Source organism: Gobius niger (assembly GCF_951799975.1).
Source record: "Gobius niger genome assembly, chromosome: 11".
NCBI lineage: Eukaryota > Metazoa > Chordata > Actinopteri > Gobiiformes > Gobiidae > Gobius > Gobius niger.
In genome coordinates this window covers 5744833-5770641 of record NC_136862.1, presented here as the reverse complement: position 1 = coordinate 5770641, position 25809 = coordinate 5744833, and the positions used below count along the sequence as shown (strand labels likewise).

Genomic DNA, 25809 nt, shown 5'->3' with positions numbered 1-25809 from the left:
CCAGAAAGCTTAGGGTTGCCAGATCTTATGGCTAAAACCATTTTGGAAATGAACACAGAACACATGAAATGAGCCCTCATTATATTATGTACTTTTGATACATGTTGATTGGTGTGACCTGGTTGTGAATCCACTACAGCTCAGTTTGGACTTAAAACTGAAATGCCTGGCTTTTTAGTTTTACAGTTTATATCACAGTCTTTTCCCTTTATATTAATCCCACTGGGTGTGTCTACATTGAATCTAGATTTAAAAACATTAATACCTTATAGTTTTAATTTATTTGACAGGCAAATTGCAAAAGAAGACGCCTGCAATTGCTATTCCCAGAATGGTTCAGTCTCACTGTGGAGTCTGCAGGTTCAGTCAGGTGTGTGAAAAAAGGCGAGAAAAGAGACACTTATGAAAAGGCTGTCCTGTGCTCCTAACCACTGACAAGATCATCTGTGCATCAGTAAACAAGACGCCCACGCCTGAACCCCGAGACTGGGCCAAAAATATCTCCAGCCTGATGTAGTGAAAATCATGTCCAGTCTCTAAAACAAATACCTGCTTTTCATCGTCTCTCTCCTGCGGCAGGTGCTGATCCGCCGGCGCCCCCTGCTGTACGTGGTGGGTCTGCTCCTCCCCAGCATGTTCCTGATGCTGGTGGATGTCATCAGCTTCTACCTCCCCCTGGACAGCGGCACTCGCATCGCCTTCAAGATCAGCATTCTGCTCGGCTACACCGTGTTTCGAGTCAACCTCACCGACGAGCTGCCGGCCTCCGCCGTCACCACGCCGCTGATAGGTACACGGGGGGGAATCCTCACCAAACAGGGCACTTTCAATAAGTAATCGTTTGTCTGGTATAGCCATTAGATTTGCAGTTTTTTTTTAATCAAAAAGAAGAAATATTGTGAGTTTGTCGACGTACAAGCTGCAGGATTAGAACGTTTTATTCATAATAAAACCCCATAAAGACAAGAAATGTAGTTTACAGAGGAGGAAACATTACTTAGCTTTTGCAGACCATGTTCCTGATTTTAGTTTGACCTTAAACAAACTCGTATCACAGCAAAACAATTTATCGGAATTATACTGAGGTTTTCTGTCTGATGAAAATTTACATTTTTAGATTTCCTCTACAGAGATTAACATTAAACAATTTTAGTTGTGACCTTGGTATGGTTTAAAATGTAGTTTAATACCAATATATATAATTATTTTTAAAAAGGATAAATCAAGTGCCAAAACTAGCTTTATTGTATACAACATAAACAGACATCATACAGCCTTCTGTGTAGCCAATGTTAGCCCAAAGTAGCTTTTTACTAGCACTTTTAACAAGTGACAGTGTAATGATATATGACCTAGTCGTGGGTTCTGTTTGGAAATTTTGAAGTAATTGACAGTATTCCTCACATTTTTAGAGCACTTAAAGCTAAATATATTAAAGTACTCTCCACTCGGGGCCTTTCTGTGTGGAGTTTGCATGTTCTCCCTGTGTCTGCGTAGGTTTCCTCTGGTTTGCCCTACCACTAAAATACGTACAACAGGCCATGGGAGACAACGGGTGGAAATTAGCCCACGGCTACGATCCGGTGCGGCTTGTTCATTAACATGCACTGTCCCAACCAAATAAACCAATAAATGAAAAATTATTTGTGCAATATTTCTTAAAATCTTGAGGTCCAGACTCTGCCCCTGGCCAAGTGGTTTCTCTTTGAGGAATTTTTTGTATTTGGTTTGTTTGTTTTTGCAAAAAAGTCCAATCTTGCCTGGGGCATCAAATGAGCTCGGTCTGTCCCTATTTATTATTCAAAATAATGTATTTGCACAGAAAATGTGTTTTGGCCTTTTGTTTAAAGAAAAAAACACTGTTTCCAGCAGAATTTATCAAAGGCTAAAAATAATAGCCGCTCAAAAGCACTACAGAGAAAGACATGTTTGGTAGCGAAGGTACTTTGAGTGCTGAAATGATTAGTTGAACGTGTATGGACTTAGAGAGTAGTTTAGGGTGAGTGCAAGCATTTGAGAGGGAGATAGTCTGAATATGCACAAGGGAACAATGTTATAACTCATAATCTGACATCACTGAGCGAAATCCTTCCACCAAAACAACAGAGTCTGTAACGTGTCCTCATGTTCCGCTCTGCAGGCGTGTACTTCGTGGTGTGCATGGCCCTGCTCATGCTCAGTCTGATCAAGTCCATGGTGGTGGTGAAGCTGCTGCATCACGGGGAGCAGGACGTGAGGGAGATGTCCGTGTCGGCCTGCCTGCTGCACTCGTACGCCTGGCCCCGACACGGGCGAGCGGAGACGGAGGCGGAGACGACGCACAGCGCCTTCACCTCCATCAGGTCACTGCAGCCTCTGGAGCAGGAGCACGGTGAGATGATGACGCTGAGAAATCACACCGTGTAAGGTCCAAAATGACACGCATGCGGCGAGTTCAGCTTTACTCAGATGCCTCCTGTCCTGTTGCAGACTGTAGTAGGCTGTACAAATGAGGGACGGATGGGAACTCGAGACTCCTCACACAGGGGGGAGCTCGGAGTAGAGCCGCTGCTCCTCCACATCGAGAGAAGCATCTAAGGCCTGGGTATTTGTTCTGGATGCCTTCTGGGTGTCTCCCTGGGGAGATTTTCCAGTTTTCCAAAGCGGTGTTCATTTTGTCAATAACAATTAATTAATATTAAAATTAATAATTAGTATTATCCTCTTAACCCCTGCATTAATAAAGCACATTTTCTCCAGTTCAGCTTTACCCAAATCTAAAAACTTCTCGACTAGAGAGGAACTGTGTAATATCTCATTTGAAGGCCTACAAAAGTGGTCGCAACTTTTTTGTGACGTTGTCAGTGGGTTTTTGTCACATATTTACAGCGCTTTTTGTCATTTGTCACTTATTTGTTGTGTTGTGGCTGCTTATCTGGCACTTTTTTGTCATGTTTTTTTTTTACTCTTTTTGGCTTTATTGTGGCTTTTTCATCACTTTTTTGCTGCTTTTCTGTTGTGATTTTGTCATGTTTTTGTTGCGTTTTCATCCTTGTTATTTCAAAGCTTTTTTCCAGACGATTTTAGATATTTGTAAACCCAAACTGGTGAAAATGTTCAAGTGAGGGTTAAAGGAATAGGCCACCGTTTTTACATACTGAGATATTTTCCTACGGGAACGAGATCATTTGTATCTGTCTGTAGGGCATACCTGATATTTATTGTTTGCTTAGTTTGCTGCCATTGTTTGTAAACCCAGCCTTTAACCCGTGACCCAGCCTTGGACAAAGTGGAAGAAAATGGATGGATGTAAAAAGCTAAATGTCCTAAATATCCTTGGTTCACTGGTTAAGAAATGTGTGATTGCTCTTGAATGTAAAGATGGGGACAACAGCTGTAATTTAGCTCCCCCCAAAAAGAAAAATGAAAGTCCTATCATTCTTTTTTCCCAGATTACGAGTTGGAAGACTCGCTGGAGGAGGACCTGGTGTCCCTCTCCCCGGTCCAGGACGCCCCCTCTGGTGTGGAGTGGTTACTGCAGGAGCTGGTGTCCCTGCGTCTGGGGCTGTGCGAGGAGGAGCGGGACGGCTCGGTGCAGGCGCAGTGGGTGTCCCTCTGCCTGAAGCTGGACGTGGTTCTCTTCAGGGTTTACCTGTTGCTGCTGGGGCTCTACACAGGGACACTTCTGCTGCTCTGGGCCAGCTGGAGCAGAGCATGAGCGGCACAGCCCTAAGTCGGAAAGTGTCGTTTTCAAACTACAGGAATAATATTCTCTTCTCTTGTTTTGTGCTTATAGATTAACAATAGATAAATTACGTAAATACCAGACATTGGAGACTCGAGTCAAGGCTGTGCTGAATGTACTTTGAACAGGGGCGAATCCGAGCATACAGGGGCTGGGGCATTACAGGGGAACCACTGACAGAAAAATTGTCAAACTAACTAACTTATAATAGTAATCTTTCAGACTGCAGGAAAAAGCAACTTGTTTAAAAGGCTCTTGTTTAAAATGTTCTGCCTTACAATGCTGTCCCAGCCTGAAGCATGAAAATATATATGTTTTTATTTTGTGGCAATTTAATATTTTTATTTATTTATTGGGAAAGTCCCACTGAGATTAAAAATGGTAAATGGTAAATGGACTCAAGCGCTTTTCTACCTTTATCAAGCGCTTTACAGTAAGGAACCAGTCACCCATGTACGCAGACACTGGAGGCAAATTGGGTGAAGTGTCTTGCCCAAGGACACGACGACAGTGTGCATTTGTGGGAGCTAGGATTCGAAACCACGAGACAACCTCCTGCTCTACCAACTGTGCCACCGTCACCCCATGAAGAATCTCTTTTTTTAGGGGAGTCCTGGCCCCAGAGGGGAACCTATTGTACAGGTATTTAGTGGTAGGAGAACGCATGGAGAACAACTCCACACAGAAAGGCCCTGTCCAGGTGGGAATCAAACCCGGACCTTCTAGCTGTGAAGCATTAGCACTACCGCTGTGCCACCGTGCCCCCCAGACCTTCAATTCAAATCGATTAGATTTTGAAAAGTTTGATATAAGCCTAAATTTTCAAAATCACTAGATCTTGAGAAAGCTCTTTTGAAAAGAAGAATGAATTGTCCAACAGGGAAAATAAGGCTTAAAACTGACGTGTGCGACTTGAGGTGACTTGCAGCTAAAGCAAGACTTGACCCCTGGACCAATTGACCTGGGCTGCGTCCGAAACCATCAAATTATAGCCTCTAAGCACTAACACCAGCAGCTAATCCTTAACCTTTCAGGGGGCAACTGTTAGATCTCTATGCAGTTAGTGAACTACGACCGTCCTTACCCAGGGGAAGGGGAGGTGACATCACCAACAGCTGTTTTTCTTCTTCTTTAAAGTTATTGACAACATAGTGTCCAAACAAACACATTAAAGGAGGATCCATACATTTCCCTTTAGTGTTATTTTATCTCAACAGCTGTTTCATAAAGCTACCTTATGCAAATGATCCATGTGGCTCAAGTTTCTACTAAATGAAAACAAAAGCACAAACTGCCTTCATTTAAGCCGTTTACTGAGGCGGCTCTTTAACTCACTGACATGTGACTGAGCTGTGGTGACGACATGGATTTTGTCATTTGTATAAAGTTTGGCTTGTACAGAAACTTTTTTTTTTTTTAATTAAATGTGCTCCTGTCAATCAACATTGGTTGTGCATGAATCACTCGAGGGTGGGGCCGAGGGGGGTGGGGCGATTTGGCGCAGTGGCTTATGGGATGGCACATAGCTCCTAATCGCCGGTTAATTAGCTCCAGCGGTCCCTATGCTAAAGTGGCTAAGATAGTTAGCATCTTTTTCCTAACTATTTCCTAACTGACAGCCCAATTTGGAAGCATCTTGTCATGGCGGACGCTGACGCCAATCTGGTTTGGCGCCCTGGACTTGTTGGGACTTGGACCTTCACGACTTAGACTTGACTCGAGACTTGCATTGACTCACTCCCACCTCTAAATACCAGTGCTTTACTAATAACGCTTTGTCCATTTAAAATGTTTTGTGACATGAATACGGTGTCAAACTACTGGCATTTCTTTGACAAACCAACACGTACAGGTTTAGCATATCTTTGCATATTGTGTGAATACTAATGCTTTTGTTGTGTCTTATTTTACTTTTAATAAATGACCACAATCCAAATCTCTCGTTCTTTTCGTTCTTGGCCCGCATTCCCCATTGTGAAATATCCCTCCGCAGCGCATTGTTTGAAAGAGACATTATCGCCGCTCTGTTTCCGCGGATTTTTTTTTTCCAGATTCCCCATAATAGCGTCTCTCTCCGCTGCCAGCGCGATGTTATGATATCGTATTCACGCTTTAATCTCGCCGCAAAATAGATCAATAAACGGCATTGAGAGGCGCGCCGCCGAGTCCCCGCTCCCCGTGGGCTCCCTAATAGCGGCGATAAGAATATCAAAGAGCGCCACGCTAGAGCCGCCAGCCGAAAAGATCCATATTAATGCAGTTTTGTCCGTCTGTGAAGAGCTTTCCGCTACTGGTTCGGCTTACATGTTACGCAACAAAACCGCAGATAGCATTGGATACGGCCGGTAGTGGAGCGATGAGGTGGACTGGCCCCTGGAAGTGATGAAGTGATGGAAAATTGTTTAGATTGCGGCACTTCTGGTAAGCAGTGAAGGAAAGGAGGTTTATACAGGCCATGGAGGAGAGAAAATAAATGTTACAGTGAGATCCCTTGACCTTGGAGTTGTTGCTTGTTCTCATTGCAGTGGGGTTTTATCGGGATTTTCCACATTCCCCTCGTCGTCTGGAAGTACTTGTGTAGGGTGAGGGGCGGGGCTGGTTGTCACACTTTTCTCTGTAGAGGCCACAGCTCAACGACACAACATCCTACAAAAGTCACACATTCATTAACCTCTTAAAGCCTTAAAGGAACAGGCCACCGTTTTTCCACACTGAGATATGTTCTTACCTGAGCTTAGACGAGTTGATGCGTACCTGTCTGGTCTTTGTGTCCGTGGAAGAGAGTGGTACTTCCAACTTCACCCCGTTTGGAGCTATAGGAATGTACTGGGAGAGGGTAAATGCTAACAACATCTTTGGTCGTTTTGCGTGACTGAGCGCACACACAAAGACGAGACAGGTACACATGAACTCGTCTAAGCTCAGGTAAGAACATATCTCAGTATGGAAAAACGGTGGCCTGTTCCTTTAAAGGAGCTATACCTGAAAGAAACATCCATCCATCCATCCATTTTCTTCCGCTTTATCCGGGGCCGGGTCGCGGGGGCAGCAGTCTCAGCAGAGATGCCCAAACTTCCCGATCCACACACACCTCCTCCAGCTGTTCTGGGGGGACCCCGAGGCGACACCAGGCCAGCTCGGAGACATAGTCCCACCACCGTGTCCTGGGCCTTCCACGAGGCCTTGTCCCACTAGGACATGCCTGGAACACCTCCCGCGGGAGGCGACCAGGAGGCATCCGGAACAGATGCCCGAGCCACCTCAGCTGCTCCTTTCGACGTGGAGGAGCAGCGACTCTACTCTGAGCTCCTCCCGGGTAACTGAGCTCCTCACCCGATCTCGGAGGGTGCGCCCAGCCACCCTGCGAAGGAAACTCATTTCGGCCGCTTGTATTCGCGATCTGAAAGAAACAGTCACTCAAATTTCAAATAGCTATTTTCTGGTCCAAACTCATCTCAAACTTCATCACAATTCGTCACAGGGACTGAGTTTAAACCAGGTTTCACAACTTTCAAGGAGGAAAACTGTCACTTCACTGTAAAAAATGCCCACTAGCCTGACATTTTATGACGTTTAAAAGGCTTTAAAACCAGTGCTTTTTGGATAAATGTCTGCTTTAACCAAATACTAAAAGGACGAAACAAATTTTATTCCAATAACAGAAAAAAAAAATCAAGGATAGCTCCTTCAACTGAGCGCATTTTCTTCGGTTTGGCTTTACCCAAATCTAAAAGCTTCTCAACTGGAAAGCAACAGTGTAATGCCTCATTTGAAAGCTAAGACCTACCAAACTGATCGTAACTTATTTGATTCGTGGCCTCGTTATTGTCATGTTTTTGTTGTGGCTTCTTTTTTGCGTTTTTGTCACATCTTTGTTTTTTTTCATCCTCATTTTCATACTTTAACATGTTTTTCAAAAAGCTTTTCGATTTCGGTAAAGGCAAACTGCAGAAAATGTGCTCAGTTCTGTGACAAAGTGGGTTTGTCCCATTATTTATTTTGGACACTTTATTATACACAATAATCATTGGATTCATGTACAGTTTAAGTTAATAATTACACTTCACATTGTCTTTTTAAAACTGTTCATTTGTTAATTGACTTGAGTATACAAGCTTACCTGCACCACATGATGGGAACAAAGGGAAGGTGTGGTCTTTGTCGGCCATTTTAAAATCTCAGGCTGAACCATGTGGCAGGGGGGAAACTAGTTTAAACTTTGAATTTTCTTGTATATTTTGGTTTGTATTTCGCCTTTATGAGTTTTACTTGAACAGCTATTTTGGACTTGACCTAATTTTATGCATAATGTCAAAACTTAACAGCTAAACTTATTGTTTGAACTTACCCATCAAGCTAATGGTACTTACCTGTGGGAGGTCCTTCCCATGAGGGAGGCCATTTTGTTCGGGCTTATGATGTTTGTCACTCAGGAGTTCTTGTGGTCTGAAGAATAAATGTTGCTTGGTAAGAACCGTACTGTTTGTGTGACGTCTGCCTGCCCATTTTGATCACTTGTGGCCAGCTTCCCCAGAGGTTCATGTAAGAGGTTAAATGAAGGCTTTGCTGACTAAATATTTGTGCGTATTTCACCCAGTGGTCAGCATGGCCCCTTTACTTTCCATCACAATGGTCTCTAGGAAGCTTCAGGATCAATTGGAAGGTTTTCTCTGCTGATGGAGCCTCTCACCAGAAAACCTAAGTTCCTGTCTTTGCACCGACGGAGACAGGAAAATGAACTGCAAAATATGAGGAAATTAGCTTGAAAATGCAAGAAATCACCCAATGCAGTAAAACATGTGCTCCACATATGCTAATGATAGAATTCATTTGATCACAGAAATAAACCTTTCTCCATCGTGTAGACCCTAAGAAAAAGTTTAACTTCTTAACCCCCATGTGAACCGAGCACATTTTCTTCAGTTTGGCTTTACTCAAATCTAAAAGCTTCTTGAAAAAAAGTGTCAAAAGAAAAATAAGCAATGAAAGTGCAAGAAAAAGTGGCAAAAATGAGATGGAAAAGAAACGTGAAACAATGCAGCAACAACACGAGGAAAAAGATCCATTAGCATCAGTTTTTGTAGGTCTTAGCTTTCAAATGAGGATGAGAAGATGTAAGCTCCAGTCAAGAAGCTTTTAGGTTTGAGTAAAGCCTTAACCGGCTGCATTTTCTCCAGTTAACCAAATCTAAAAGCTTCTTGCAGCCTTTAGGCCAGTACCTCACTAGGAAGCTAAGGCCTGCAGAGCTCATCTAAGTTTCTTCCATGTTTTTTTGTTTTCATCACATTGTTGTGGCAAAAATGTCACACAAAAAGCAATGAAAACGTGACAACAAGATGAAAGAAGAAGCTGAGAGGAATTAGCTTTCAATTGAGGCGTTACTCTGGCCTATAGGCTTTAAGCTCCAGTCCAGAAGCTTTTAGATTTGAGTAAAACTGGAGCATAAGTAAACAAATGTATACTCTATAGTGGGGCATGAAATATCTTTAGAATTAAAACTGCAGTGGACCCAAAGTTCAGCATTTACCAGATATTCTCCACTCTAAAGCATGAATCCAGTATTGTTAACTATCGCAGCAGGACAGGGTGGAGCTGGTGTGATGGGGCAGAGCAGGAGGAGACTGACTGAAGCCCAGAGGGGGGAGCGTGTGTCTGTGGGACGTCCGATGCCTCACACACTGTTGGTCGTATCGAGGGGAGCAGACTGAAGCACCATGAGGACGTCTCCGCTCTGGACGGTGCTTTCTCTGCTGCTGTGTGGAGCTGTGACGGGGCGCACCGGTACAGCAGCCGCTCTAGGTAAATATACAACAAGTGCTGGTTAATGATGTTGTTGTAATGTAAGCTTTGGATTTAAGAGAGAATCAGATCTTTTCAATGGCTTTTTTTTACTCAAACCTTTTCGGCATCTTCTGAAAGTGTTTGTTTGTAAATTAATGTTAATCTATTTTCCCGATGTTATAGATTCATTTTATCGAGTTGAGAAAATCTTCTTTGTTATTCTTTTTGTCGCATGTGGCTTTGTGACCTGTAATCTTGAATACAAATGTGTTTTCTTAGTTCTTGTTTTTTTTTCTCTCAACGTACACTTTCATCTGGAAACAAAACAGTGCCTAATCCTCCCTTTGGTTATTTTCTTCTCCAAACATTTGTATCTTCAAAACACATTTTTCTCAAATTGTGGCAACATTAAAGCACATACAGTACAGTATGTAACAAGTGAATTTCTCCATTGATCAATAAAGGCATATATCATATATCAGTTTATTATTTGGGCTTTATGTCCATTAGAACACATGACACATACTTTCAGTAGTCTAATACAGCGGCTCTCAACTTGTTTGCCTTCGGGACTCACCATTATAATTATACACCATTATATATTATACAAATTATACAATGTAATACACTGTATTTTCCTGACAAATTCATGTCGAATAAACATTGAATGAGTCTCCAAACCTGAAATAATGATACAAACAACCTAATAACTGTAGTGTTTCAGTACTTTTTCAGGCTCACGACCCAATGATCAGGTTTCTGCAACCCACCAGTTGGGAAGCACTTGTCTAGTACATTATTCAATGAGAACAAATGGCATTTTTTGTATTCTTTAAGTGCTTTATGCAAGTTATTCAGTTATGCAAGACTGGAAGAGTTAAAACGTCTTTTGCCTAATACAAGATGGCTGGTAAAAAAGGCTGAGTTATTCCAGTACCAACTATAGTAACGCATAAACACAAAACATTAACATTAAAGCGACTATACAGAGTTTAAAAATGTTAAAATGATGTATTTTCCCCCCACGTGTTCCAGTAATGTCCTAATGTGTAGAATGAGCTCAGACCTGTTCACCACAACTGCCTCTAAATCCTGTCACTCAAAAAGGTGTCACTTGGGGTCTGAAGTGCCCTCATGCACAAGCTTAATATAGAAGGTGCAGTTACATGTATGGCCTGAGGTGGCAATAGTGAGTTTAAAATGGCCAACTTGCATCCAGCCCCTTTAAGAATCGGAAATTACAAGCCATGTCTACGGACACCAACAAACATTTGACTTTTCTTTGATTCTGAAGAATTGTTCAGTGCCTAGTAATTTCTTGTCTGATTTGTTGAGCGTGTTGAGCTCAATGGTTGAACTCTAACATGGCAAAAACAAAGATTTCATACAGGTTAGGTTTGTAAGAATTGTATGTCATTCATTCAGATAAGATTTAAAAAAATCTCCTTTTCTACTAAATCTACTAAACTCTCTAACATGTATTTATTTATTTTCACCAGTTCTCCTTCAGTGCCTTAATTTGAACAAAATACAGAACAAATACAGCCAGTTAATATCTTGAAATAGTAATAAAAATGTGATGTTCTGGTGTGGTTTTCAGTGAAGAAGCCCGTCAGCAGGTTCGCTAATGCCACTCTGGTGCGTCTGTCGGAGTTCCTGAGCGCGGGGTATAAGAAGGGCGTCCGGCCGGTCAAAGACTGGAGGAGCTCCACTGTGGTGGCCATCGACCTCATGGTCTACTCCATCCTCAATGTGGTGAGCAGCGTCACAGATGCAGTTTCAGAAAATAAAGGGCAAAAATAGTGGAGTAAATCTATAATACGTTGCATTTAGTCGACCAAAATGTGTGACGAATAGTAGTATTATGTTCCCGGTGTGGATGGCTGCATGGTTTGGGGCGCTGTGTCTGAAAAATAATTTTAATTTGTCATTACTCTACAGTCAAGATATTTAGTTTGAATTCAACAACAACATCTGTGGATATAGTCCTACTGTTACTGTCTAGATTTACAGTTTAAATATAACTTTTTATACAGTTTTTGTTAAGGTTATATAACAAAATAGGATGTTCACAAAAAGCTCTGGTGTTCAATGAAAGTAACACTAGTTCTGAATGCAGGAATAATCATATTACAGATTATTCCCTCTACATAAATACCTAAAAAGAAAGTCAATTTAGTAATTTTCTGTGTTACAGGATGAGAAGAATCAAGTTCTGACGACATATGTGTGGTACAGACAAGTAAGTCCTATTTAATGCGGCACAAAAGGAGTTTCTTTCCTGAAACTTGTCGCACAATTGTTGCATAATCTGTCCCACAGTAGATCCAGCTCCTGTAACTCCTAAAATACTGTTCATGTCATATTCCTGTCATTGTCAACTCGTCTATGCATGAGAAATGTAGTATATTTAGTTTTGTGTGTCTTTTTGGCTCTTGACTGCAGTCGTGGACGGACGAGTTCCTGGTTTGGAGCCCGGAGGACTTTGACGATGTGAAACAGGTGTCTCTGCCCACGGCCAACGTGTGGGTGCCCGACATCCTCATCAATGAGTTGTAAGTCAGTCAAACCACCAGCAGGAAGAATGAGCAGGGCCAGATTTATTTGTTGTCTGCATATGCACACAGTCAACAAAAATCTGCATCACATCAAATAAGAAGCCTCGTTACAAACATGTAAACAACGTGTAAACAACATGTAAACTCCAAGCCTTTCTGCTTGGAGTTTACATGTTTCTCTCTCCGTGTCCGGATGGGTTTCCTCCAGGTGCTTCAAGTGTAAACATGCACAATAGGTGAATCCTTCAGCCAGGTAATTCTGACCATCATCCTGGCTGGAGATGGGTCGTTGGGCGCCACACGCTGCCCCCCTGGTCCTTATGGGTCGTCCCAGCAGCATCAAAGGCTGGATCAAATGCAGAGGACAAATTTCGTTCTACAGTTGTTGTATAATAACAAATAAAGCACCTAAAGCAGGGATAGGCAAGTTCTCTTGGTGGAGGGCCGATTTTCTTTATTGTAAATAGACCGAGGGCCGAAGACGGTGATAATTAGCCCAAAGTAAAGCACAACACTGGAAAAATGAACATTTTTAATTAGATAAATGGCTTAAAATTGCTTGAATAAAAGTTCTTCTATGTTGAATTTGAGTCGGTTTGAATTAATCCAAGACACAAATGCTATAGCGCCAATGGAACAAGAATAAAACCCACTTGAAATCAAGTAATTGTTTCTCACTTGAAATGACACAAAATTATCTGAATTAAGAGAACAGCCAGAGACTACTAGAGGTTTTATCTCATCTAAGACCAGACCAAATCTACTCAAACCTTAGATTTAATCTTCTAATTCAAGTAGATTTATGTCATTTCTTCCTTAAAACGATTATGCTTTTTCCAGTGCACTTCCTTCAAATGCCAGTGTACGTAATATATGACCTAATTGGATGTATTGACAGTATTTCTAGCTTTTTTTCTCCCATTCAACTCTAATAATGTTAAAAGTACTCTCTGATTTGTGGGATAATGTTTCTCAAAATCATCTTGAGGGCCAGAGGTTCTGTGCTGAGGGGCCGGATTTGGCCCTCGGGCTTGACGTTGCCTACCCCTGACCTAAAGCATGGTGGGTGAAATGGCTTACCCAAGGGTGAACCGCTAAACCTCCAGTTACAGGATGAGCACTCTGATGGAAATGTAGCCATTCTGTGCCAAAGGCCTCTGACCATGACTGATCAATTACTGACCCTAATTCACAATCCTGAAGTGTCTTGCACAAGGACACAATGGCAACATGCACTGATTAGGGATTGAACCGCTTACTCTGCAGTTATCAGATTGCCACTCTACAAACTCTACAAACTCGGCCACTGATCAATAGAAGTCAATGGGTTTCATTCACTTATCTGAGTTCTTCACAGTAAATGTTCTACCCCATTTGAAAGCTGCCAATGCTCTGTCATTCTTCTGCCTTGTGTCTTTGCAGCGTGGACGTGGGCAAGTCTCCGGACATCCCTTACGTCTACGTCACACACGAGGGGCTGGTGCGCAACTACAAGCCCATCCAGGTGGTCACGGCCTGCACCCTCAACATCTACAACTTCCCCTTCGACGTGCAGAAGTGCAGCCTCACCTTCCAGAGCTGGCTCCACACCAGTAAGACCCAAAACTAAACTCTATGACAGGTTTAAGCTTTTAGTGTATGGAGTCATTCCTTCCTTCAAAGCCTTTTCTGTCTTTTGCAGTCGACGACATTAACATCACTCTGATGCGGAGTCCGGAGGAGCTGAGGGAGGACAAGAGCGTCTTCATGAACCAGGGCGAGTGGGAGCTGCTGCACATTCTGTCCAACTACAAGATCTTCAGCGTGGACAACGACGACTACTACGCAGAGATGAAATTCCATGTACGATTTTTTCCTTCACCTCTACTTTCTGAGGTTTGATTAAGGTTTATTGTCAAGCGCATAGTACGTGATTATGTTTTCAAGTATAACATCGTCTTTTGTTCAGTTTGACTTTCATGCTCCCAAAATGTGTGAGTGAGTTATAGGCTCTATGCACGGGAGTGACACGTGACTCCGAGTGCGATCTCTGGAGGTCCTTCCTCTCTCACATGACAAGCAGTGAGATACTGATGGACTTCACTGGCTCTGTATGCTTCAAACATTTCAACCTGGATAGACTCAAATACAGACAAAAGCAGCGATTAGAAAGATGTATTGACATATATGAATGAGAGAGTGTTTGAGAGTCCCTACCAAATAAAACTATAGACTTATATATATTCAGTAGTATGTTTAGTATTCAGCAGACATCGATATATAGATTAAAGTTAGTATGGATGGGTAGGTTAGCGTTTGGGATGCCTAGACACTGGTGGTGGTATGGGAGACCGGTGAAGGATGTAGCAGGGTGAAGCCGTTATAGAAGAGGGGGGAATGGGTGGAGGTGGGTCGCAGCACAGCTGGGAAGTGGACAAGCCATGAAAATAAGTACATGACTGCACGAAATGTCTGTGCTTATTGTGGTAGGACTTTTTTTTGATGGATGGATAGATGGATGGATACTAGATAGATAGTAGATAGATACTAGATAGATACTAGATAGATACTAGATAGATCTAGAAAGATAGATACTAGATAGATAGATACTAGATAGATACTAGATAGATAGATACTAGATAGATAGATACTAGATAGATAGATATTAGATAGATACTATATAGATACTAGATAGATAGATAGATACTAGATAGATAGATAGATACTAGATAGATAGATAGATAGATAGATAGATAGATACTAGATAGATAGATACTAGATAGATACTAGATAGATAGATAGATACTAGATAGATACTAGATAGATAGATACTAGATAGATAGATACTAGATAGATAGATAGATACTAGATAGATAGATAGATACTAGATAGATAGATAGATACTAGATAGATACTAGATAGATAGATAGATACTAGATAGATAGATACTAGATAGATAGATAGATACTAGATAGATAGATACTAGATAGATAGATACTAGATAGATAGATAGATACTAGATAGATAGATACTAGATAGATAGATAGATACTAGATAGATAGATACTAGATAGATAGATAGGAAATTGTGTATTAGTCTCTTGTTCATATTCACACAAACAGAGCAGGATCGACAGAATTAAGAAGTTAAAAAAACACTTTTTAAGAAGCAATAAATACAAGAGAAACTAAGGCACTGCCAGACTATGTTCAAAACATTTCTCCCGCCAGCTGCTCCTCCCTGACGTGGCTCTGTTATAAAGCCTGATGGCATGTGGGACAAAAGAGTTCTTCAATCTGTCCTTGGAGCATGAGAGCGGAGTCTTGAGCTCACGGCGCTTCTCTGGAAGGAGAAGACCGAGTTAAGGGGGTGGCTCTGATTGGACAGGATCGCCCTGATCTCAGAGAGCGTCCTTTGCTCCACCACCTCCTCCACTGAGTCCAGGCCCAGTCCAACCACTGAACCCGCCTTCCCGATATCAAAAAACAACACCACAATAATTAAACAAGAGGCTCGTTCAAAATCTTGCCACTGTTTTAATGTTTATTTAGTGTTAGCCGTTAGCTTCACAAGGTTTCTGTCGACTAAAACTAAACCAAAGCTCAAAAAGGATTTCTTGACTGAATTTTAACGAAAACTAAAAGACTAAGACAATCAAGCATGTGCATTTGAAAAGTACTGAATAGCCATTTGTCTGGCATCCCTCACCTGTCGCTCCCTCAGGTGGTGATCCGGCGGCGCCCTCTCTTCTACACGGTGAACCTGCTCCTGCCCAGCATGTTCCTCATGATCATGGACGTGGTGGGCTTCTTCCTGCCTCCGGACAGCGGTGAGAGAGTGTCCTTCAAAATCACCCTGCTCCTGGGCTACTCCGTCTTCCTCATCATCGTGTCCGACACCCTGCCGGCGACCGCCATCGGGACGCCGCTCATAGGTTACTTATAAATCTGTCCATCTGAGCAATAACCCAGCTCCTCCCCACGTGTGTGCTTCATATCTGTGCTGCAGGGGTGTACTTCGTGGTGTGCATGGCCCTCCTGGTGATCAGCCTGACGGAGACGGTGCTGATCGTGCGTCTGGTGCATAAGCAGGACCTGCAGCCCCCGGTTCCTCAGTGGCTGAAGTACCTGGTGCTGGAGAAGGCCCCGGTGCTGCTGTGCATCCACCAGAAACACCGGCTCTGCTCCAGGCTGTCCTCGCAGGCGTCCGACCTGGAGCACCGCAACAAGGACAACAACTACGGCACCGGTGAGGAACAAGGGAGTCACGGGGATGATGAGCCACAGCAGCAAGAACTTTAGTTTGGAATGTAATAAAGAGGATCAAAAATGCTAAATAACAGCTCCGTATTAGAAAATCCATGAATGAAACCTTTCTGATTGTTTATAATATTCTTGATGTTAAACTGTTGCATCCTCTCGTACATAATAAACATAACACTTGACAGTTCCCTCGATGAACACAGCTCTTTCCCAATAATTTAAGGCGAGATGTGAATAGGGAAACTTTCTAAATTTAGAAATATCAATTTTAAACTTTTGCTGTAGATGAATGACATAAATATGAGATAAAAACGTATTGCAAGTTTTCTGTCATTTTGTTTTCATATAAAAATAAGTATTTTGAACCTAAAAATGCCCAAAATTTCCTATATTTTCAGCAACAAAATCTGAATAATGGATCGAGCCAGGTTTAAATGTATGGTTTTATTTTGTTGGCATATTAGTTATAAAGACTTTTTTTAGAGGGGATTTTGAATATCTTGTTTATTAGTGGAGAAATCTGTCAATTTTTTTTAAATTTCGCTTAAAAACTCAATGAATCAGGTTAGGAATAATAAAAAATCCCTCTGTCAGAACTGGCCAAATATTGTTCAATCCAAGACGGGAACATTTGAAGTCTGTAGGTGCATTTTGAGAAAGTGGCCCAAATAAATCTTTTAATTAATCTTTTAGAAACAGTTTGTTCTTCCCTCTTTTTAGGCTTCGGAGTTGGATGTTTCCCATTGTACAAAATAAGAATCTACATCCAGTTTCACCTCTCCCCAAACCTTGAATTCCCCATAGACTTTGACCAAATGAGAGGCGTTTCTTCACACTTCCAAAAAACAGGAATGATGTAAATATTTGATATTTAAAGGCACACTGCGTAACATTTTGGACTACGTATACTATACAAAACATACTATTAATGACCAGCTGGACACAGAAAATGCTATGTTTGCGGTGAATAATTAAAGAATGGATCAATGAACATGTTTAAATCTCATATCTGTAATTAAGATAAGCTTGTATTTTATTGTATTTATTGAAATGTTATGTGTGTGACTTTAAAAACAAACATGAGTAAAAGTTTGTGATATACTATGAGGATGTTTTGAACAAAAAATTGTGGTTTTGTTGAATTTTGATGCACTTTTATAGAGAAAATAAAAGGCACAGTTTCCAAACAATCTTATATGTAATGCTTTCTAATCTACAGCTTTAATTTTCACACAGTTCATACATTGCTATTATAAGTGGAGTCTGTATTAATCGTCTTATTTCGTCCTCAGCTCAATGCACTCTCCACCACAGCTCGGACTTCGGCCACAGACGCAGCCACCACGACCGGGACGGCGGCCTGCTCCTGGGCTTCCCTCCCTCCAGGGACCCGCCGGCGCCGCCTCCCGTCATGAACAACATCCTGCAGGAGGTCACCGCCATCCGCCACGTCCTGGAGAAGCGCGACCGCTGCCGGGAGGTGGCCAAGGAGTGGCTCCAGGTCGGCTACGTGCTGGACGTGCTGCTGTTCCGGGTCTACCTGGTCGCCATAGTGACCTACAGCATCACCCTGGGCACGCTGTGGGCCGTGTGGCAGGGCGCCTGAGGCTGTGGGGGGCGGTATGAAGGGTTTATCTGAGGAAAATAATGAGGGTCCCAGTGCGGATCCTTGCGGGACGCCACAGAACACACAGAATAGTAAAAGCCGGACTGCAGATCACACGGGGTTTGAGTGTTTCAAGTTTTTACGTGAATGAAAAGGTAAGAGGAAGAACCTGAGTGTTTATTAGGAATGGTCACTGTCGACATCTTGGAAAGGCCGCAGTCGCTCATATTATAGCGTCTAATGATCGCAGAAAACGTATGTCTTTACAAGAACAACAGCGACTGAGACGTAAACTGTTAGCATGAAATATTAGTAAGACTTTGAGTATAAAGCCTGACTATAAAATGCATATATTGCTGAATAATTTATCTGGCTAATCATAATCTTGTCTTCTGCCAAATGTCGACGTTCCTGATGTGTTTAAGGCGAGGCACTGCAGGTGAATAGGGATTTTTTTTTTGATTTAAAGATATGTATTTTAAACTCTTGCTATAGATTACTGACATAAATATGAGAAAAAAATATATAACAAGTTTTCAGTCATTTTATGTTTTCATATAAAGATAAGAAATGTTATGCCTAAATATGCCCAAAATGTCCCTACTACTAAAGCGACAGAAGCTGAAAACCGGTTTTATTTTGTCGGCATATTAGTAACAAAGATTTTTTCCAGAGGGGATTTTGGATATATTGTTTTGTTTTAAAATTGTGGAAAAATCTGTAAAAAATCCGCCTTGTTTTTTACATTCATAACTCAATAAATCAGGCTAGGAATAAGAAAAAAATCCCTATTGACGAGGAGATATTGGTGCAACATATGCATTTTGAGAAAATGGCCCCTGAAATTACAGTTTCCTATGGAGAAACATTGATATACATATATATCTATGGAGAAACGATCAGTACTGTATTTAAACTTGTTATTGTAATGATTACGTATAGTTTTTGTTAACAGATGAAAGCTTATGTTCAGAGGCCAATTTGGCTCAAAACCTGAAAAAGGTTTTGCCTGTAGTGTCTGCCCTTAAAATGTATAAATAGAACCATGAAATAAAAATATGTAATGCTTAATCCTAGAACACGATTGCCGAGTGTTTTTCACCCAAGCAAATACATGTATGTGATTTTCATGATGCTGTGTTTATCTGAGTGTCCTGGGTCTCTGCAGCTTCAGCTTTGTCTTTGACATCATTGCAATAGTGATAGAAGGTAGTTTAGGGTTAGTGTATTTAATCAGGCTGTTGCTCCTTTCAAGGTTGACATTCAGGGCTGCCACATTTACTTTGCGACTTCAGCTACAGCTTTGCTCCTTTCGCAGAGTTCGGTGTCTCAGGCCTCACAGTAAGTGAGTAACGCATAGTTATTTTATTCAGCTGCTCATTTATACCCATTCAAAATATGATATATTATGTTTCTCTCCCCCTGTGGCTGTTTGTGCCGAGGACACTGAGCTTCACCAGAGAAGTCTCACATCTCCCAGGACTGGCATGACCAAAAACCAAGTTTCCATCTTCATTTTTTTATTTTTTAGGACTTTTTTGTTCCCAAATTCCTAATTTTCCAGTAAATTTGGAGCATTATAATCTGGTCCCCTCATGATGCTTTTCTTTCATTTTATTAGACATGACACAGTTTAATATAAAAGAACACGACTCACATGTGTCATGTATTGTTGTGTATTTGATAGATTTTGATGAAGTACTTTTTATCGGGTGTTTTATCTCGGGTAAAAATCCCCCGGCGCTAGTGATGGTGTTTGCCTGAGAAATAGCAATTTGTTATTATTTGCTATTATAAAATAAATAAATAATTATTACTCAACGTATTATATATATGAATAATGACTGTGTACTGTAATATCAGCTTTTAAAATAACATGTTCTACAAATTTTTTTTAAACTTTGGACAGATCAGCATGTTTTATTTTCATTTTATATTTAATGCACTTGTTACTGTTTGTTCCTTTTTTTCAGACGTTGCTTCGGGACAAACATGGTGTAAAGTCATAGATTAAAGTTCACCACACAACAGATGAGTCACAGCTTTAGGTAAATATATTTCTGTCATTGCTCTCCGCTGCTTGACTGAAGCCGTGAACATTTTACTGTACCCGTGTACAGCCAGCAGAGGGCAGCAAATACAAGCCCATCACTTGTACCCGGGCCTGTTGAAGGTGGGATTAAAGTTCTTCATGTTTCCAAAGTGACTCATTTCAGCTGCGAGTGAAAGGTGATTTTAGTGGAGGATATTACATCAAAATGACAAAATGATTAGTTGTAATGTTTGTGCTCGGAAGATTCCCACTCTGTCAATAGATACGAAAGAAGAAACTGAGGAACTAATAGACATGGTTTACTCGTTAGCTTTTTAGATTTGGCATTGCTCAAATCTAAAAGCTTCTTGAAACAAAAAGGCAAAATAGCATCAAAGACGAGAAGGAAACAAGGGGGAAAATGCAACAAAATGTCAAAAATGTGTCAAACAAGCCACAAAAGACCAAATAAAAGTTACAAAATAGGAAAAAATGTGACAAAAAAGCCGCAGAAAACGTAACCAAATTGTTGCAAAAAGAAAAATAGATACATTTTTTAGGTCTTAGTTTCAAATTAGACGTAAAGGCTGAAAGCTGCAGTCGAGAAGCTTTTAGATTTGGCTGAACTGGAGAAAATGCGCTTGGTTAAGGTTAAATCAGTTGGATCAGAATTTGTTCACATTTAGTTCCAGGTGCTTCTTAACCCCCACTTTAATGAAGCGCATTTTAAAATATAGTGTAACCTTGTTTTTGTTGTCGTCTTATGTTTGTGTGCCTTGTAATGTATTGCATTTTGTTTTGTCTTTTGTCAGTAAAACAATTATAATAATAAAAAAAAGAATGCTATTTTTAGTGAAGGCTATTCCTGTAATTTACAGACTAAAAACAAATAACTTGGAAAACAAAATAACACATGAAAAAAATGCTGGAAAAAAATAACTTCAATAAAAAATAACTTGCAAAAAAAAATTACTTAGGAATAAAAGCTTGAAAATTTAGATAAAGAATAACTTGAAAAAAAACATGAAAAAAAAAATTACGGGAAAAAAATGCCGGGAAAAAAATGACAAAAAGAACATGAAAAAAATAACTTCCAAAAAAAACAGAAAAAAAAAATAAGTTGGAAAAAATAAACTTGGGGGAAATAAAAGTTTTTTTTTTTTTTTAACTTAGATATAAAATAACTTGAAAAAAAACTTGGAAAAAAAAAAAAATACGGGAAAAAAATGCTGGGGAAAAATGACAAAAAGAACATGAAAAAAATAACTTTGAAAAAAAAAGTGTTTTTTATACTTAGATATAAATAAACTTGGAAAAAACTGGAAGAAAAAAACAACTTCAACTACTATTGGAACCATTTCCCTGTTTATAGTATAAATCATCCGATGCATCACTGTGGATCCACTTGTCCACATGTTTTACGCCGATACTAAAATGCTCAAAGAAAGCCAGAGAAAGACGACAGCGTTGTTGTCCTTTTATAGTCGACATTTTTAACCGGTGTAAACTTATCAGTGCTGTTTTCACACAAAAGCCCCCGACCGTTCACACTGCTCTGCCCTTTCCTTCCTAATATCCCCGAATTAGATCAAAGTGGCACCGAAGCAACACAAGTCGGACAAAAAAAAACATCCACAATGAGCTGTCCTCTCATTTCCTGCTCGCTTTTGGCCAAAAAAACACAGAGAAAAAGTCGGACTGCGGCGCGGCGGGGACAAAGCCGGGCTGTGCGGCTTCGTTTGTTTTCTGCGTGAGGGAAAGTGAACAGAGAACTCGCATTATTGGGACAACACAGAATAATAAGCAGAGGCGATGTATGGAACTATAGTGCAAATAAACAAACAAGCCCAGCATGAGTGAAAAAGCTGTGCCCAAAGATCGCAAGATTACAGTCATTTTTCTTTCTAATGATGATGATGATTATTCCGAAATGTTTTGCAGTTTTAAAATGTGTTCAATTCATTTTTTCCCACAGGTTATTGTCGATCTAAGAACTGAATGACCCTAAAACCATGAATACACCAGTCCAGGGGTTTCTTTTCTGTCAGACCAGTGTTTTGTTGTTTTTTCGTTAATAACAGACAGTTCGTCACGTTCCTCAGAGTTGGTCACATGATGTTACTGAACTCTGAGGAAGATGATTATTAGATATGAAAAAAACATAGACTGTATATATAAAAGGACAGCTCCTCCTCACTCCTCCCCGTTTACCACAATGACCACGTTCGAGGGGGAAATCATGGCTGATTTACAGACTCCTCCTCCCCAGCTCTGACGAAGGATGTTCCTAAAGAGGGCATAAGGGCGGGATCTTCACTGTAGACTCCGCCCTTGTGTGACGTGTAGCTCGCGTAGCTCCAATGCTAACAGTCGCGAGATTTCAAAAAAATGTTCTTACGAAAACCAGCCTGGTTTCTTTAATTGTGACTAACCCAGCGTTATCACAGGAGGAATATCCAGCTGGAGAAAGTTTTAGAACATTTGTTGTTTTTGACGTTTCCAAAGTCCAATGCATTCCAATGGGAGACTGGGATATGGAGGCCTCTAGTGTCGTCGTCACAAAGCAGAGCAGCCAGCGGCCATTGAGGCTGAGGCCGAAATGTTACCACCCTTGATTAAAAATTGGACATTGGCTACTTGAGTCTTTGATGCTGTTTTTGGACCTGTGTAAATCAGTAACATCATGTGACCAACTCTGAGGAAGTTTGCAGAAAGTGAGCAGACAAAACTAGTTCTCAGAATTGCAAAACGAATTTACCCACGGGTACAAATAAATTAACCTAACCTAACCTAACCTAACCTAAAACTGTCAGGTATGAAAAAACTAAAGAAGAAACACTGGTCTGACAGAAATCGTTTTGCAAGGAATCTAGTTTAGATAGTGGACTTAGTCTCTGCATAGTCATATTTTTTGACAAAACAATCGCAATAGTGTCAAGCTGTGTAACAAATGAGGAAGCACTGGTATCGGATATCGGTGCCGATACTGGAAACAAATATGATATTGGGTATACAAATATCCGATACTGAACCGATACCATTTTTTTTCTCTCATCGCTTTAAAAACACACCTTTCACCAACTAAACCGGGGGTGTCCAAAGTGCAGGGAAGTACCTACACATCATCAGAGATGGTCCTATTTATTTGAAATGTAATAATTCCACACAATTGTAACCTAACAACTAACATTTTATTGTGAGACAGAGCTGGCGCGAAGGTTTTAAGCATAAATAAAGGTATGGGGCACTATTTAAACCTCTGCTAGTCAAAGGTTTTGCGGCACCAAACACTGATCTATGGACCTTCACCTCGTGTACGCTTCAATATGAAACATTCAATATGAAATTCAACATGAAAAAGTTTGGACACCCCTGAACTAAACCAAAGTGAAAATGGACATGCTGCATATCATGCTAATGCTAATGGAAGCTAATCAAGGCTGGGTCAGAAACTTTGATAGAAATACCTGAGTTGTCTGATAAGATAAAATCTGCCACTGCTGGAAAACCCAAGTGTTTGTATTTTAATTTCTAAAGCTGTGAATTATAATAACTGAACTCATAACATATTTGTAATGTACAAGTTGTAATGATCAGATTCGTGTGAGCTGTTAATGTGAAATAGCCTGTCCCAAGGATAGTATAGATAATCCAGTGAGCCTTGTTAAATGTTTTTAAATTAATTAATAGTATGTCAGTAAAGTTTACTTATAAAGCGCTTTTCACAGATAAAATCACAGATGCTGTACAAGAAAATAAATAATCATAATTAATAGATATAAGTGACAATTGATCTGTAACATCGTAACAAGACTTTACTGATCTCACAATGGAAAAACGAAGACCATTCAGGTTTTCACTCAGAGAAAGACACTTTTAAGAAAGTCTCTCGGATATCGGCCGATACTCAAACCCCCAGTATCGGAGGCGAAACAGCTGGATCGGTGCATCTCTAGTAACAAATACACAGTCTCTCAACTCTTTTTGTGTTAAAATGTATCACTCCTCAGCTCACTAGCAGTGAGTAATGCATTGTTAAATACTTCCTTCATATTTGACACAGTTTACTAACCATTGTTAACATGAATAAGCGTCTACACAGTGAGTACAGTGACAAAGTGCACCATCTGTGAGTCTGGTCAAGATCAGGGACAGAAAAAAGTCAGACTTGCATGCAGATGTTTTGGCTTTAATAGTGCGTATTCATCATAAAGTGAATTTTGTATCAGTAAAGGAGCCACAATGTCCCGGACCTTGAGAACGTCTGTATTATATAATTAGTTACTGCATGAGTAGACAGTGAAGTGATCATTTTATTACATTTTCAACTACATAATGTGGCTCTATACCTTCATCTTATGTTTCCCCCGAGTCCAACACTGAAATCCCGTATTATTCAGCGCGCCGCCTGAGGTGCTGTGGCCTTTATGTACCACCTGTACGTGCACACTCACCCACAGGACAGGCCCGTGTGCGGCGCGTCTCGGCTGGCTTCCCCTCTAATGATCTCGACTGGAGCGTGTAGTCGGGCCCCCCCCCCCCTCCCTCTCCTGTCACGTTCACGCTCCTCGGTTCAGGCCTGACGCGCCGCAGACAGAGGCAGCGGCGGCGGCGTGTTGTCGGGGTGCGTCGGGCCAGGCCGGGCTGGTGGCGCGCAGCCAGAGGAGCTCCTTCTCGGAGTTTCACTGAGTTGCATCACGTCGTTGGTTTAGGGATGTTTTCGCGGCGCAGATTCGTCCCACAAAAAAACAACAACAACGTCTCTGTCTGAATAAGTTTATGCAAAACATGTTTCCCTTCTGCATTTGATGTATATTTAATATGCAAACTACAACACTGCACTATACACAGGCCTATATGTCAGTGTAGCAGTGTCACTTTATTGTTAAATGTATGGTATTTTGAGAAAAAAAAAAAATCATCTTATATTTTATATCCAAGTGTCACAAAGGAAGTGACTTGGTTGTTTCCGCTCAAAGAAAATATTCTCCCCAGTTTTAAATTATTTTTTATTTTTTTACCCTAATGCTGTAGTACCTCCATATTGAGGCAGAAAAACAGAACGTGTGTAAAGTGCAATGCTTTCTAATGGAAAACTAGCCTAAGCAATTGTAAAGACTGGCTTCTATTTTTTATTTTTTAACTTTCTACAGCTGCATATTGCTTCTGTGATAGCGCTGGGTTAGTTACAATTAAAGAAACCAGGCTGGTTTTTGTGAGGTACATTTTAGAAATCTCGTTACTAATGAGGGCCGGACTTTGATTGACAGGCCGTTAGCTTTAGAGCGAGGGCCGAGTCTACAGTGAAGATCCCGCCCTTATGCCCTTTTTAGGAACATGCTCCGTCACAGCAGGGTAGGAGGAGTCTGTAAATCCGTCATAGATTCCCTTTTGAACGTAGTTATTATGGCAAATGGGGAGGAGTGAGCAGACCATGTCTATATATATTTTTTTAACAGTCTATGCCCATTTCCTCCATTTTTTTTCTTATTTTTGCCCCATTTTTCCCCCTAATTTTGGCTCTTGTTTTATTACAAATATATTCCCTATTTCCCCCCATCTTTTATTCACAATTTTTCTTATTTTTACCACAATTTCTCCCAAATTATCCCCCATTTTTCACTCATTTCCTGACACTGGACATGAACCTGATTTTGTAAGTATCGAAAAATGTATTATTCATGCAATGTTATCAGCTTTACCCAAATCTAAAAGCTTCTCGACTGGAGTAAGACCAAACTGATCGTAACTTTGCCACTGTTTTGTTGCTCTTTTGTGGCTTTCTTGTTGATTTTTTAGATTTGAATAATGCCAAACTGGAGAAAATGTGCTTGGTTCATGTGGGGCTAAGAGATTAAATGAAGGGC

The 25809-nt window shown here is 40.8% G+C and overlaps 2 protein-coding genes across 2 annotated transcripts; both read left to right on the top strand.

Annotated features, from left to right (window-relative positions):
• Positions 1-331: 331 nt before the first annotated feature.
• LOC306970653 (5-hydroxytryptamine receptor 3A-like) lies at positions 332-3703 on the top strand (the record flags this gene model as incomplete). The annotated part of the gene is made up of 4 exons (XM_079566682.1): positions 332-370; positions 580-790; positions 2141-2371; positions 3432-3703. The coding sequence occupies 4 exons, from the start codon at positions 332-334 to the stop codon at positions 3695-3697; spliced, it is 747 nt and encodes a 248-aa protein (XP_079422808.1). The 3' UTR covers positions 3698-3703.
• Positions 3704-9438: 5735 nt separating this feature from the next.
• On the top strand, positions 9439-17919 carry LOC306970652 (5-hydroxytryptamine receptor 3A-like; the record flags this gene model as incomplete). The annotated part of the gene is made up of 9 exons (XM_079566681.1): positions 9439-9505; positions 11106-11260; positions 11703-11747; positions 11951-12060; positions 13486-13655; positions 13745-13905; positions 15766-15976; positions 16051-16290; positions 17597-17919. 9 exons carry the CDS (start codon positions 9439-9441, stop codon positions 17908-17910), a joined length of 1473 nt encoding a protein of 490 aa, XP_079422807.1. The 3' UTR covers positions 17911-17919.
• Positions 17920-25809: the final 7890 nt, after the last annotated feature.